The sequence below is a fragment of the Heptranchias perlo genome, chromosome 4, assembly GCF_035084215.1.
Source record: "Heptranchias perlo isolate sHepPer1 chromosome 4, sHepPer1.hap1, whole genome shotgun sequence".
Taxonomy (NCBI): Eukaryota; Metazoa; Chordata; class Chondrichthyes; order Hexanchiformes; family Hexanchidae; genus Heptranchias; species Heptranchias perlo.
Window position 1 is genome coordinate 53,757,823 of NC_090328.1, and position 17,048 is coordinate 53,774,870.

General features: G+C 41.4%; 1 protein-coding gene across 4 annotated transcripts in view; it reads left to right on the top strand.

Annotated features, from left to right (window-relative positions):
• The window catches only part of fer (fer (fps/fes related) tyrosine kinase), a 284,400-nt gene that overhangs the window by 173,512 nt on the left and 93,840 nt on the right, over positions 1–17,048 (top strand). For all 4 annotated transcript variants that reach the window (XM_067982928.1, XM_067982929.1, XM_067982931.1 and 1 more), the window contains 3 exons: positions 469–525; positions 5,787–5,902; positions 8,135–8,229. In XM_067982928.1, the coding sequence (XP_067839029.1) occupies positions 469–525; positions 5,787–5,902; positions 8,135–8,229 (268 nt within the window). The remainder of the gene's footprint in view (positions 1–468; positions 526–5,786; positions 5,903–8,134; positions 8,230–17,048) is intronic.

Consider the following 17,048-nt stretch of genomic DNA (forward strand, 5'->3'; position numbering starts at 1 on the left):
ATATCTAATGGATCTTCCTAATATACCCTGTTCATAAAAATTAATTTGGTAAAGGTGTGTAAAAGATAGGTTTAGTCATGCACTGTAACTTTTTGTGGATTGCAGTTTGGTTCCAATGCTGTTGCAGAATCACAGTTGCTAATTAGATTTATACTTTTAACATTCTTTACAATTTTAATTTCAACAGAAAAATTGTTCCACAAAATTATGAGTGATATGCCACCTTTCTGAAATATGAAAATGTATTTCATATTTGTCACTTCACATTTAAAATTACATCAACGCACACTGTAATGTTTCTTGCAATGCCCTTCACCAAGCTTATCATAAAATTTGAACTTTACAATATGACAACACATATATGCCTTTCTGCACTCGGTATTTACTTTATTTGTATTAAACACACGCTTGAAGGAAAAATTTGTGGCTTGTTAATAAATTTTCTTTTTTTCTAAAACTTTGGCGCAGGACAAGAAATGGGTTCTCAATCATGAAGATGTAACTCTTGGAGAATTACTAGGCAAAGTAAGTGGCAACGGTTACCTGACATTTATTAGTTAACTCTTTAAGTTGTGCAGTGGTGTATTTGTACTGTACTGCAGTATGGGCAACAATTTCCCATTTTTTTTCTTTCAGTTGAACCGTAAAAACATCTGTTCAGTTTGTTAGCACTCTGGTCGTCTTCTGATTTATAACAGTTAGATTTTTAAACTTTTAATTATCTCATTAAGCTTGTTGAACATCATTCCTTAATCAAAAGGGCAGGTAAACAGCCAGGCAATTTGCTTCCAGTCCTCTGCCACTGCTGCTCTGTAACAGACCAAATGGAGGTACACATGAGCAGTGCTGGGGAGACTTTACCAATCCCTCAACATTTCTCTTCGATGCCTGTGCAGAAACTAACTAAGTAAGACCAATTTCAGGATTTGGCAATGTGGGAAATTGCAAATCAAGATGCTGCCTACCACAAAAGTCACAGAGCAACCACAGCATTTGTGCATGTAATGTTGAAAATAAATATTTTTTAAGAGCGAAAATGGTCAGAATAGTCGAGGCCAGGGATGAGGCGGTTCTGCCGAATTTAATGGCTGGACCGCGTTACAATTTTTTTCTTCTGTTTTCCACCCAGCAGCTGGCCAAATTGGCAGACTGGCCGGCTGCTGGGCGGGTAAACCAGCGGCAGGAGGCCAGGGACCCTTGGGGACTGTCTCTGGCAATCGGGAGAGGGGGAAGGCTGGAGTTTGGACCTTGAGTGGGCGGTGGGGGGGGTGGGGGGGGAAAGGGGCTGGGATGCTTTGGGGAAGTCGGGATCGCAGCATGTAGAGGTCATCGACACTTTGGTGGGGGTGGGGGGGTGGTCGGGATGCCACGGCAGAGGGGAGAGAGGCCGCTATCAGCAGAGAGGAAACCAAAGGCTTCCTTGAGGAGCCGGGGGGAGCTCCTCCTGGCTCATAAGGAGTGCTGTAAAAGGCACTTACCTTCTTGAGCCGGCAGCTCCCACCTCCCTTTCCTTGCCGGGTTTCCAGAGCCCTGGGAAACATGCGCGACAACTGTTAAATTTAAATCAGGCTCCCAATTGCATTGTGGGAGTCTAATGTAAACATGTTAATGAGATGTCTCCCCTTTCCACGGTGCGACACTCTCACACCGTGAAACCCGCTGGCATGAAAATGACAGCAGGCACGTACGTGGCGGGTTGGGGGTCACGTTCCCCATATTTTCATTTTTAAGCTCCCCTCCTACCCTCCCCCACCCATCGTGCAGGAGTTAATATTGAGGCCAATGTATTCCATCCAACTCGCCACCCTTTCAGAGACGCTCTCCTCCTCCAACCCTTCTACTTTATAATTCTCTCCTGTCAATTCAACCCAGTACTCTTCTTTCTTCCAACTTGGTTCAAGCTAGCACCCTTCTCTCCCTCTTGCCAGTTGATACTTCACTCCATCCGCGTTAAAGCCAGCATTCCTCTTCCTCCCAGAACACCAAAGCACAGCTCCCACCTTCTCCCCTTCCCCAAAGCATCATTCCCAGTTTCTGCAAAATTTTCATCTCCCATTCATTGCCATCCATTTCCTTTCCTTTCCCTTTCTCCTTTATTGCCACCCATTTCCCCCCTTCCCATTTCCCTTCATTGCCAACTCAACCCCTTTTGCACAACCCCTCCCCTCTGGACAGCTTCTACCTCACTGCTGGCACTAATGGATGGGAACTGGTCCCTCTTGCCTCAGTGCTGATCTCCAAGTGCTGTTGCTGCCTAACAGACTTGTCTCTTGCCACAGCGCTGCTCCCCAGTGCTGCTGCGAGTGGAAGGGATCCCTGTCTCGGCATACTGTAGTTGGGGATCCTTTTCACTAGCAGCATACCTGGAGATGTGGTGGTAAGGCAAGTGGGGCTAGTCTATTAGCAGCAGCAGTATTCAGGTAGTGGCGCTAAGAGGAGAAGCATATGCTGCCATTTCCAGCATCTGCGAACAGAGCATACACTTTTTCTCCTGAAATTAAAAACATAAACCCAAATATATACCCCAACTATGTGCCTGTTTCCTATGATTCAGCCTGGATCCAATTCCAGTCAATGTTTGATCACAAACCTAGTTTGTAACTAACAGTAGTTTAGAACAGAGCAAGTCACTTGCATATCATAGGTTTCCCCTCCAATGTCCTTGATTCAGCTGCGTGCCTGTTTAGCTTCTGCAATGTCTGCCCGTGTTAAGTTCAGAAATTACACAAATGAACATTTTGAGGCTGATGCCAGAAGTCATTTTTAGGAGTGACTTTTCATGAAAATATTGTAGCTGAATCTCCTGCTATAATGTTGGGTGTATAATTTGAAGATGACCAAGCCTCTGCAGTAACTTTGAGATCGTATGCGATTTACGATGCATTTCACCACTTGGGAGCTGTGGTGACAGGTCCTGGCTCATACCAACAGATAATAGTGATACAGTACATTGCCAGCAAAATGCAAAGTTGTTCTCGATTTAATGGTGCTTCCAATGAAATGTCAGGTTTAAAGCATCTACTCGAGCAAGTACTTCCCAATACTGATTCTCCATCAGGAAGTGCCTGAGCAGATATTCCTCAGATTCAAGGTTCCAGAGGTCATTGTTTTCTAAACAAATGTTCAATTGCCAACCTTCTCTACTAGTATTTGGAACCCAGGTTGTGTGGTACAGGGCAGTGTCCCATTAGCTTGCCACCTGTTGCTTGTGCTTTTCTGACTTCTAATCCCTGTGATACCAGAAATGGTCACAGATGATTTTAGTGCTGCCCACTAAGGTTCACTAGATTAATTCCTGGGATAAGAGGGTTATCCTATGAGGAGAGGTTGAGTAGAATGGGCCTATACTCTCTGGAATTTAGAAGAATGAGAGATGATCTCATTGAAACATACAAGATTTTAAGGGAGCTTGAAAGGGCAGATGATGAGAGGTTGTTTCCCCTGGCTGGAGAGTCTAGAACTAGGGGCATAGTCGCAGGTCGGCTATTCAAGAGTGAGATGAGGAGGAATTTCTTTACTCAGAGGGTTGTGAATCTTTGGACTTCTCTACCCCAGAGCGCTGTGGATGCTGAGCCGTTGAGTATATTCAAGGCTGAGATAGATAGATTTTTGGACTCTAGGGGAATCAAGGGATATGGGGATCGGGCAGGAAAGTGGAGTTGAAGATCAGCCATGATCTGATTGAATGGCAGAGCAGGCTCGAGGGGCCGGATGGCCTACTCCTGCTCCTATTTCTTATATATATGTAATAGCGTCTCTGCTATCTCTTTCCTACTTCTTTTCATATGCGTGGGTGCAATCCATCCAGACCAGGGGTTTGATCTTCTCTAAGTTTGATTAGTTTATCAATTATCTGCCCCCTTTCTATCTTAAAATGTCTTTGTATCATTTATATCTTCTAATGTCATGCCCACCATGTTAGTCTCCCTGGTAAATACTGAGGCAAAGTAATTATTTAATATTTCTGCCATTTTCCTGTCATTACCTGTGAGTTTACCTTAGTGGCTCTATCCCTTTCCTGATTGTTCTTGTTATTTATGTGTCTGTAGAATACTTCACTATTTCTCTTTGTATTCCTTGATAATTTAATTTCGTAGTTTCACTTTGCCTTCCCAATTGTTTTTTTAACTTCTTTCCTAACCTTTTCGTATTCCCTTTTGAAATTCTCGCCTTTCAATTTGTTGTCCATGTACTTAGTGTATACCTTTTTCTTCAGTTTCAATTTTGCCCTTATTTCTTTATTCATCCATGCTATATAATTACTGGCTAGTTTGTTCTTGCTTTTTAGTGGGATATATTTCTCCTGGGCTCTATTGATCACTATTTTAAATGTTTCCCACTGCTATTCTATTTCTTTGTCACTACATTGATCCAAGAGCTGTGTAGTATCTTATAGTCTACGCTTTTGATTGACACTAGTTTCAAGGTTAATTCATTGTGAATTAATGCAGTAGCTGTTTTCTCAGACCACCCGAGGGGTTTCATTTATTCTCCTGCACAGTTAGCTTCAAAAATTGTAAAATCTACCTTTCTTTCTCAAATTTTTCATGATTTTGATCTCACTTGTATCGCAATTTTGCATTACAAATCTTGTGGATCTATTTAAGTGCATTTTTCATTAAAGAAAGTGAACGCTATGATATCCCTTTAAAAATAACTAGAGAAATATTTGGTGGTGAAGGGAATTAAGGTTGTATGGTAATCATAGGCAATCAATACTTCTGCTGTAGTCCTGTTGGGACCGTGGAAATGTCATTTGTGAAATCCAACCTGTCAGTGGTGAAAAGCATAGATTGTAATGCTCGATTAGTGCCCAGGAATTTTTGTCTGATTGCCTTTGAGACTCGATGCAAAATCTGAGTTTTCTCATGGAAGTTTTACTTAGTTTCTATTCTCAAGGGATTAAATTAGGAAGGGTTACTAACAGTGAAGATTGTACATGGTAAGGGGATGAACTGGATTCAATTGGCTAAAAAGCCTTTTTTCATTCCCTACTTAGTATTTTTTTTCTAGTTCATGGAAGATTTCTTTTAGATTCACCCTGCCCTTTTTCTAATGTCTATCACTTCTGCAAGGATGTTGAGTGACTGGCACATAGAAGTAAGAGGTAGCTTCATAAAAGGTTTTTTATTAGCAGAAAAAGTTACCAACATCCTTATTTCCTGAGGTTCAGATTGCTCAGAATATTTATTTGCCTGCCTTTTTCCCCCTCTAGGTGCAGCCAATATCGGAAAATTGGGTGGGACGGAGTGTATGCCTGTGAAGGAACCCAACTGTGTGGAAGGGTAATCAGATTCCCTCACAGGCATGCACTCTAACTCAATATTCAGTGCACCTGGGAGCAGATCCAGGAAAATCCCACCTATAATTTCCAGATTATCAAAAACAATTTAGTGGTAATGGTACATTTTTAATTTCTCTGATAGATTAATGATGTAACTTTATTGTATAATATAATTTACAAACCATTTATTGTACCACTACTCAAAAGTTAACATCCGTAAAAATATATTTGAGCAACAGGAATCTCTGTTTTTGAACTCTGGGATGTATTTTCCAACCGGCACTTTTGGAATCTTGGATATGGATACTTAACATGCTTGTACAAAATTCCTCTGAGCTTTTTAAACAGATATTAAAGCACACAGAGAAATTTAGAATGAGTGTGTTAAACATTCATACGGACAAAGTGCCAGTCAGAAAATATATCCCTGTGTTTGCAATACCATGATGATTTAATCTAATAGTTATCTGTTTATGGTTAAATTAGATGTTATACTTTTCAGGGGAATTTTGGAGAAGTTTTCAAGGGAACATTAAAAGATAAAACTCCAGTAGCTGTAAAAACATGCAAAGAAGATTTGCCACAGGAGCTGAAAATTAAGTTCTTATCAGAAGCAAGGTAGGTTTTATATACTGAAAGTGCACAGACAAGAGAATTGCATTTACATTTATGAAAGTGATTGTCTCTTTTCATTCATGCTGACAAAGTTGAGTCTAAGTAAACCTATCCATCAAAAGTTATGCTCAAGCAAGATCATGTAAATTTCTTTAAACTCCTTACAAGGTTCAGTGTTAAAGGAGGAAAAAGATTATTCTTGCTTCCTTTACCTCTCTCCTTCTGCCTTCATGTTTCACATCCAAATCATAGTTCTGTAGCAGAGATGGTTAGGTGATTGGCATGTATACTTCCAGCAGGGCTTCTAATATGAGATTACTCCTGTGTCCGTGGGTCAAAAATCAGTGCGGTGTTGGTTTTTGGTTCACGTTTAAAACTAGATAATGGGGGTAATTTTAACCTAACTTGCCGGGTGGGAAACTGGATCGGGTGGAACGCCGGTTTTACAACCCGCTCAATATTACTCTGCATTGACTTCAATGGAGAGTAAAATCAAGCAGGATGTAAACCAGCATTGCACCCGATCCTGTCCATTTCCCGATGGGCGGGTTAGATTAAAATTGCCCCCAATATATCTGTTTGTCATCATCGACCAAGAGCATAAGGATAAGTAATAATACCTGTTACAAATTTCAGATCTGCCCTAGATATTCACTCAGGTTAAGCATAACTGGTCTCTCCCATAATGGGATTCCACATTGCTTACGATCAGAAGTTTACTTTCACTACTCAATATCTAGATGAGACCTTGGGTGTACAAATGAGACCCCCTTGCTATATGGACTGGATACTATAATCCTCCTCACATGTCTTCATGTACACCACTCCAGTCTTCTGAAAGGCAGACTGAGTAGCACTTAAGTGAGATGAGGTCAGATACAAATTGCTGATCTGCTATATTTTACAGTCAGCAAGTAAAAACGCAGTTATAGAAAATCCCACCTTACTTCAAATTAACTACAGTTGTCCTTGTAATGAAGAGAATAATAAGTCACTTCACACTGTCTCTGTTAGTTGGCCAAGTAACACTTTATTTTGGTCAGCCCTGTCACTGAATCAGACGAAGGCTTTCTCTGGGCCTGGTCAGCTGTGTTAAGGTAAACTGGCCATGGCCTTACTATCCTCTCAGCAGAACTTACCAATTGACCTTGAACAGGTTTCTTTTTCCTGTCCCTGAACAGGAAGTTTGGTAGTTTAATCCCTGACTCAGTCCCTATATGGGGGCTCGCCAGAAGAGCTACCAATTAAGCCTGCCACTGCTCCCCTGGATGTGGATTCCTTGGGCTAGAAATTCTTTGGTGCCATGCCTATTTTACAGACATAAAACAGGCGCCTAAGCATCCAATATGGTAGTCGGCATGCGTGCGCACGTTCCGCGCCACCCACCATAGCTCCTGCATTGGCGCCACCCACCATAGCTCCTGCATTGGCATCCAGGGCCCGTGCTCCTGCATATACAAAAAGGGGACCTAACGCCTGTTTCAGGCCCACTTTGCAAAATTTGTTAGCAACTGACCACAGCATGCAATACTTACCTTATTTTATAATGTCCACTTTAAATACATGGGTCGCTGCCGGTCACCACTAGCCCCTCTCCTGATTGACCTGATTAGGACATAATGCAATTTCTAGGTCCTTGAATTGAATTCATGTGGTTTTTAGTGTCATCCCAACGCAATGAGCCCAGATGGTTCACAGGAAAGATCCCCCATTTTCATGTCAGAAGACAGGCAACATTCCGACGGCCGGTCTGCTTGACTTGATTACACATCACATTAACTTGTAACACTGCAACATGAATCAAACCTGAATCCTTATATGGTCGAAAATACTGAAATGTGACGTTACCTTTTAAAAACCATAATTAAATTGAATGTTCGTGGGAAGGAAAAGAAGAGAATGTTCACATTTGGTGAGCCACAGATGCATTTGGTTTTGGTGCAGTGGAGAACCCCATTGAGAACTACAGGATATGTAAGTTAAAGCGTCAGCCTTGAGACTCACCACCCCAAGCGCAGAAATGTGAAACTGGTGCTTTTTATTACTGACTTGCCAGATTATTCTAAAAGTCACTTTTTCTCTTGTTTTTGATTTAAAGTTTTTTTTTGCATTTCAATCATTGTTATTGGTTAGAAATTCTGGATGTGTTTGTCAAGTTTGTGTTCAAGTGCTGTGAAACATGTAAATCTTCTTTAACAAGCTTTCTGTAAATAAATATCCTTCACTTTTAAACAGGATACTGAAGCAGTACGATCATCCAAACATTGTCAAACTGATTGGTGTCTGTACCCAGAGGCAGCCTATTTACATCGTTATGGAGCTTATACCAGGTAACACTTTCATTGTTGATACACATTTAGCCCTAAAACGTTCATATAGCCATTTATTTAAAATGCCTCCCATCCATCAACGATAACAGATTTATGTTTAACTAAACAATAAAAAAAAGTGCAGTCTTTGCAATCTGCAATTGATTAAAATGTATGCATTGCATTCTGTGAAGTCTCCCATTACATTTTAGGTAGTTGTACAAAATATATATTATGAAAGTACAGTGAAATCAATGGAAGCCTGTTCCAAATGTAACTTGTCACAAAATCAAATGTTGTATATCTATTTGATAAGTCAAATCTTAACTATTGGAATATGTGCATTTTCTATCATTATTAACGCTGGTTATATCAAAAGAAATGCCACGAACATTACATTTAGCTGCAGAGATGTGCAACGTAGGTGGAATACGCCTACATAAAACTAAACTTGTTTAGTTCTTTTCTCAGTATTTCTCTCAATTCCATCGTTCAAGGTTACAAAGAGGAATCAGTCTATAAAGTTATTTTGTCATTTCATTGAGTATTTTGGTTGAATTTTATTCATTGCACTGTGCAGTGCTGTAATGTCAGAAATGCACTGCTGTTCCATGGATGAACAGAGAAATTAGAACAAATTTGAAACCAAAAATGGAAGCATTCAGTGCTTACAAGGCAGATAATGAAAAAGAAAGCAAGGATAAATATATAAAAAATATACTAGATTGGAAGATTAGAAAGGCTTGGGTGGGGGTGGGGTGGTAAGAGAGAAATTTACCATATAACACTGAGGTCAGTAAAAAGCTTTCTTTAGGCTCAATGATAGATGATTGTTAAAATAGGGGTGGAACTGCTAAGATGAAAGAGGTAAGCTTGTAGTTCAGATTCAGGGAATGGTAGAAGTAAGCACTTTGCTACAATTTTCACAGTGGAGGTAGATGCTGAAATTGTACAGCTATCAGAGTTGTGTGTAAAACAGTTAGTGGAAGTTATTCAAAGAGAAATGGTAGTAAAAGAAGGTAGTCAAACTTAAGGTAGACTAATCACCAGGACCTGGCAGATTACATGCAAGGATCCTGAGGGTAGCCAGAGAAGCAATAGTGGAGGCTCTGACTATAGTTTTCCAGTATTCTGTGGAAAGAAAAACTGTGCCAGAGGACTGGACGATGGCAAATGTGACATTAAAATAAAAAAGGAAAAACTGGAAATCTGAAATAAAGACAGAAAATACTGGTATTACACAGTCAGCATCTGCAAAGAGAACATACAGACTTACGATTGGTTTGGGTGTTTACCCATCATCAGAACTCAATTGTTGACTGACCTGCTGTGTATATCCAGGGTTTTGTTTTTGTAGCAAATATTACACCCCTCTTCAAAAAAGGAGACTGGGGAAGCCAGGAAATTATAGGCCATTCAGTTTAACTTCAGTTGGTAAACTACTAGAGTTTATCATGTGGGATGGAATTATCAAGCATTTAGAGAAACGTGCACTAACTTGGCCTGTCAGAATGAATTTCTAAAAGGCAGATCATGCTTGACCAACTTTACAGAGAGGATAAATAAAGGAAACACATTGGATGTGGTTTATGCAGATCGCGAAAAGCACTTGATATGGTACCACCTTAGAGACTTATGACCATGGAATTAATGGGTATGTGGGTAGAGATAGAGTTGGAGAGAAGGAGTCAAAGAGCAGGAATGAAAGGAAGTTTCTCAGAATGAAAAGGTATGGTGAAAGATGTTCCATAGGGATCTATGTTGGGGCTACTCATATTATTTTCTATATGAGCAGTATATGTTACAGTAATTTATATCCTTCATGACACACACCTTCTCCCTGAGCTACCTCTACATACAGTGAACTTTAAAAATGAATCTCTACTTCTCATGGGGCACTGCTACCATGGAGTCAACTAGCCTTGATATTCTGGCTGTAGACTGGCCTCTGGGGTAAATTAAGCCACAGATATATCATTCCAAACCCTTTGAAAGTGTACTGAAAGAAATCCCATTCACAAAGAATGTATTTCCCTTCATCATATTAGATGGTTTGCCATTCTTTGTCAATTATGTAAGCTATTTGCTCCCCCAGTTTGAAATATCTGTGCAAGTTAAAAATTAACGCTTTGTCCAGCCAGCCAAAGATACCATAAAGCAGATACAGTCCAATGCCACTGCATGCAATCTACATAGTATATTAAAGCCACCTTTTGTTTCTACAGAATTTTGTCACAGACTGTTCATATACACACGCTCCTACACTGGCAACCAATCGAGCAACTATCGGAGTTCCAATCCATGTACAATGCAGCAATCAGACCATGCATACTAATAATGTCTAGAACTTTACATGTCTGCTTTGCACCGAAGTACTAATATTAGCCAGATTGTAATGTAAATTCCCTTTATTTTGCAGAAAACAGATAGCCAAACTGATCTTAACCCTGTGTGTGTACTGTGGCCAAAAATAAATAATCTAAAAAGTAATCTTAAAAATTATAGTTTTGACAGAAGTTTAAATGACATTTTTAATAGTTTAAAATAGATCTCAACTTTGGAAACAAAATGAGTCCTGCTTATACCCAGTAATACTTAGCAGTCGTCATTTTCAACACATAATGCGCACCATTTTACACTGAAGATGGAAACAGAATTCTAAACATGTTATTTATCCTGCTATCTATCTGTCTATCTATTCATCTCTCTCATTACAAAAACGTTAGATCTAGAGCAAAATTTTGTCACAATTCCTGTGTAACACTTCAGTGTCATACTTTCTTGTATGCAAATGTATTTGCAGTTGATTGTCTTATATGTAAATCTATTCTAATCAATGTAAAGGTCTTCCAGCAAATGTATTAGCAACAAGGAAATTGCTTTTTGAGAAACTTTATCAGCCATCCGTTTTATTCCCTCAGCAGTCAACTATACATCTTGTGCAAAACTGTCTCAGCCTAGAGTAATTGGTAGTGTAGTGGTGACCTCCTGTGCCCTCTAAACTCCTATTCTACAGTTTCCTGTTTCTGGTTGTCACAATGTCATACCTCACAGTTGGTGCTAAGCCCATTATACTGCTACAAAATATGCATAGGAAGCAAGATTGGCAGGGCAGTATCTGCAAAATCTTCAGTTTCTTGCAATGACAAGAAATGTAATAAGATGTATCAAGTACCAAGGAGATAACAAACATAAAAAGGCATTTTGCAAAAAATATTTCAATGAACTCATAAAATTGCCTAACTTCTGTTAGAAATGCATCTATTAGATTTTAGGGGTAAAACCTAACCTCTGCTTAAGGTGCTTAAGTTTGGTTCTGAGGCTGCTATCCATGCCCTTGAGCAACATCACAAAGAGATCCATTGGGCCCGATATTAGCACCCGCTATCAGGTGCGTTCCTGGCGGGGGGGGGCTCCTAAAATCGGGGAATCCCGAAGCGGGTCGGGAGCCCGGCTCCAACCCGTCCACTTCCGGGTTTCCCACAGACGCGCTGACGTGCGCGCGCAGCCCCCGCATGTGGGACTCCCGCAGGCAATTAAAGCCGGCGGGTGCCACTTAACAGTATTTATTCTGGTAATTCAGGTCGTTAACAGACCTGATTAAGGGAATATTTCAGGACGGGTGGAATTTTACAAACAACTGGGACTGTTTCCCGTACTGGGGGAAACACTCCCAGTTGAAATGGACATGTGGCAGCTGCATAGGTCCATTTGACAGGTGTGGAGGTGGGGAGACCCTCACCCATTGCAGGAGGCCACTCTGTCACTTTGGACAAAGTTTGGCCTCCGCCACCCTCCTCCTAACAATAAAATTCACCAACTTGCACACTTACCCCGGGGTCCAGAGACATGTACCTACCTTGCGGACCCCCTCAGATGTACATCTTCCGGATAGGGGCCGCCGTAGCTGCAGTCATGACCGCCTCGGAGGGCAAACAGCATCACCAGCCTCGCCGGCCACGCCGTCCACCTCTGACACGTGGAGCTCCACAACACAGTGCTGTGACACATCCACCTGCACAGCAGGAGGGAGGGCAAAGGCAGAGAGAGATGCGTCCCAGAGGGCACCACCCTTGCCACAGGGTCCACAGACCGAGGCTCAGCTTCCTGGACCTCTCTGAGCAGCAGTGCACACGGAGGCTCAGAGTCACTCGACATGTAGTCGTGGACATCTGCAGCCTCCTTCATGCCGAGCTGCTCCCGGCTGGCCCGAGCACCATCTTCTTACCTGTCGCTGTCAAAGTCACCACTGCCCTCAACAACTTCTCCGCATTCTTCCAGGGTGCCACCAGGGACATCGCCGACGTCTCTGTCGTCTGCACAAAAGAGCCCTGCAAATACATCTACACCACTCTGCCGTGATACAATGGGTGGCATCAGGTGTTGGGTCTTCATTGTGATCCTCAGGAAAGGGCATTATTGCACGAACTGGACAAGATTCGCACAGACGTGGCAGTAGTGGTGTCAATATAATATGTGATGTGAGTTGGTCAGAAATTAAATATAAGTAAAAACCATGACAAACCCTCAAACACCCTTGTGCATCCCCTTCATGCTCACAACACGTTTGCCTTACGCTGCCTACTGCACATATGTGATGCATGCCCTGTGGCTGCAGCACAGGTAGTGGCAGGTTGAGTGAGGCTGACCGTGAAAGAGATGCATGAGAGGGTGAGTATGTATGAGGATTGGGTTGAGTGGTAGTGGCGAGATCAGTACTGGCGAGGTGAGTAAGTGCAGGTAAGATAAGGATGAGCTTTGAGTGGGTGTGAGGAGTGATGTGACAGAGTAGTGTTGACAGTGCAGAAGGAGGTGCGGGTTGAGGGCAGCGATGTGGCAGACGGAGTGTAGGGGAATGAGTAAGTGTACTCACTTTGGCTGACCTACTTAGGTCATTGGAGCGCCTCCTGCACTGTATGCAGGTGGGCGATATGTTGGTGGTGCAGGTGACCTCCTCTGCCACCTTGAGCCAGGCCTTCTTAGTGGCAGAGGCATGCCGCGTCCTCCCGCCCGCCGGGTGGAAGATCTCTGTCCTCCCCCTCCTCCTCACCCCATCCAGTAGGACCTGGAGTGAGGCATCATTAAACTGGGAGCAGCCTTCCCCCTGGGCTGCTCCATGCTGTAATTTTTCCTATTTCTTGCAGCATCAGTCAGTGGAGGACTGCCCCTTTAAATAGAGCTCCTCCAGCTGACAGACCTTACTGTGCATGCGCAGTCCGCCCGACGCGCAGCTCAGCAGCGGGGAACCTGGAAGACCAGGCAAGTGGATCCAATTAGTCTGCAATTGTGCGCGGGGCAGACTGATTTCACCGGGCGCGTTAACCACATGCCCAATTGCCCCCCCACCGCGAACCCGCCGCCCTCCTAATATCGAGCCCATTATGTTTTTTTTAAAAGTAAGCCCATTCTCGCCCACCTGAAGTCCTGCCATCCTTTTGCTGCTGTGTTGACCGAAGTCCTTCCAAGTCCAGTCCAATATGGTTCAACCCACCATGGCCTTATGTGACCTGTTCCTGGCTCATGTCGGGATTGCAACATGTAACAGGATTTCTGAGTTTCTTTGATTTTAGAAACAAGCTGGAGAACTCATTTCTGATTAAGCTTCACATTTAAGCTATTATAAAATGTTTAATTTTTACTTGAGAGAAAGTTTTTGTCTATACTGATAATTCAAAAAGAATGATTGTTTCTAGAAAATGTTTTTTTTGGTCAAGTATAAATGTCTACATGTGCCATTGTTCAGGCTTCGTTCAGTTCTGGCCTCTGAGTCAGAAGGTCATGGATTCAAGCCCCACTTCAGAGACTTAAGCACATGTATCAGTGCAGTATTGAGAGAATGCTGCACTCTCGGAGGTGCCTTCTTGCGGATGAAACATTGAACCAAGGTCTTGTCTGCCTGCTCAGGTGGATGTAAATGATCCCCTGTCACGATTCAAAGATGAGCAGGGGAGTTCTGGTGTCCTGGTTAACAAACACCACTAAAACAGATTATCTAGTCATTTATTTCATTGACATTAGTGGGACCTGGCTGTGTGCAAATTAGCTGCCACGTTTCCCTACATTACAACAATGACTACAATTCAAAAAATACTTCATTCACTGAGAGACGCTTTGGGATGGACGTCCTGTGGACGTGAAAGGCACTATAGAAATGCAAGTTCTTTTAATAATTTGAAAACAAGCTACAAGTGAACTTTTAAGAAGCTTTTGTTTGAGTAAAAGTTTTACATGAAGAGTCAAATAAGACATAAACAAAAATGTTTTTATAAACTAAAAGTACACAATAGCTAGCAAAACAAAGGCAAGTACCATGACCAATGAAAGAAAACTAATGCTGCTTTTAGATCAGCTAAAAGGTTAATGGAAAAGAGGATAGTGAACAACTATAATAGTAATGGGAAACACTCTTCCAGCTTCATTAAGAATCAGAGGACAGTCAATGACTGTAATGAGCTATTGAAAGATGTTCAAAGACAGGTTAGAAAGGACTCCCAGTGTTTGGCAGAGATACTAAACAAATACTTTGCATCGGTCTTTACTCTTGAGATGATGCTCAACTCACATGAAGTGGTGGTGTCAACAGTAAAATTGTTAATATTAAAATAGATGAGGATATCGTCTTAGATAGAATAGGTACCTTAAAAAAGATCAGGCTGCCGGCCCAGATGATAGCTATCCAAGGGTCTTTAAAGAAATGGGACAGGTGTAATGCAAGTCCCTTGTCCTTGTCTTTAATGGTTTGCTGGAGTCGGGGACTGTTCCCTCAGACTAGAAGGATGCCAACGTTATTTCAATTTTTAAAAAGGATGATCTGGTAGAACCAGGTAACTATAGGCCCATTAGCTTGACTTCAGTCATAGCTAAGATGTTCAAAGGTATCATTAAAAATGCCCTGTGTGACCACTTAGATAGAGAAGGCCTTATCAGGGACATCCAACACAGCTTCCAGAAAAGAAGGTTGTGTCAACTGGATAGGCTAGGGAGTACCAGGGGTCCGCTTGCAAGTTATGTAAGGGCAGAGCTAGGTTAGATGTTCGGCAGTTCTTATTTTCCCAGACAATAGTGAACCTGTGGAACAGGTTGCCAGCTCATGTGGTGAACGCTGATTAACTGTATTCCTTCGAGAGAGAGAGAGAGCTGGGCATGTTTATGGCTGGGGCAGAGATCACCTTGTACAAGAGGTGGGTAATATAGATGGGGTCAATGCTGTTAGATCAACCAAATAAATTAATCCAAATTATATAGGTTTGGAAGCCAGAGATAAATTAACTTACTGTTTTAATTAATATTGACAAAAAGTACAAGCAAGTTATACGTCTATATACTTACTAGTAGGATATTCCTCAGGTATGCCTTTAATTCTAGTTCAAATCCAGGCGTGTTCCCAGCACAGAATACCAAAGAAGTACTGAAAGTCAGCTTATTTATACACCTAGATGGACAATATCAGATGACCTGCTCTGAACCTATCAATTCTGAGATTATTATCATGTGATCGTTGTGTCATATGCTACTACACCAGTAGGTGGCAATGTCACACCACATACTCTCCATTCTCACTGGAATTTAGGCTTTGTTTACATAGATGATATGGCAATTTTCCATGGTTATAAACTTCTCACCTTAATAGCTGGATTCTAGACTTGTTGGCTCTAAGCTAGCTATATTTCTTGAACAAACCTTTTGATGCTTCTTAAATTGCACATGTCTGACACCTCCTGCTTATATTTGCATTCCCTTTGTGGAATCTTAACCACCTAATCCAAACCATGTGTTAGTCTCTATCACACAGAATGCATTCTCATAATACAAAGATATTAATACTGACTTCTGTATTGTTAAACTATTTTCCTATTATATTATGCGCAACTCTACAAATCTGATCTCCTGGACGAGTTTCAATTGCCTAAAGGGATTAGAGAGGAATTTTCCACATTTTCTTTTCCCTAATTGGCCTGGGTTTTTATCTGATTTTTGTCTCTCCCAGGAGATTACATGGCTCTGTGTGGGTATGGAGTGTCTGAAACGCGATGCATAGGGCATCACAGCTATATGGGACAGGCTCAATGGACTCTGGGTATTTTCCTGTCTGCCATTTTCGTATGTTCGTATGTAACTGATCAATAATTTTTTTTTACTTTATAGAGACAAACACAAAGAGATGGATTAAGAAGGTGATCGTAACACCTGTACTTCTGTTTTTACTGAAACGTCAAAAACAATTGCTTACAGAAAATATATTTCTCAATGTAAATGTTGAAGTGTGTTACATTATAACAGTATTTGAATTTATTTTTCCAAGCAATTTGAAAATTTATTGCAAGATGAATTTAAGAAATTAAATCAGCAAATGTTGCAAATATTGGCAAGTCCATCAGTATCTGTAAAGAGAAAAGAAATTTTAATGTTTTAGGTATTGAACCTTCATCAGAATCTTTTTGTTGAATTAAGTTTTTTGGGGGTAAAATTTTCCCATGAAAGATATTGTCAATTTCTTTGTTTTTCTTCAGAGAGTCTAGCTGAGTGCCACAGAGAAGTGGGGTGATTCGAGCCCCTGAGATTTCTTTTGTTTTAGAAAAATATTGTTTAAAGAAAATTTTAATCAAGTAAATATACCAGTTATTTATCCAGTTGCACTGTTTTCCAGGAACTAATGAAACACATGGTTTACTGTTTCTGGGCAGTAGTTTTAGAAAACTTTTCCCCAAACTGTTCCACTGATGATGTGCACCCTACTCCAATCCCACACCCAAGGTCCTCTCCCTTGCAATAGCATGACTTCTGACCCACCTTGAGGAACTCCTGCTAATATCTAAAAATCCATTTTGCAACCTTCAAAC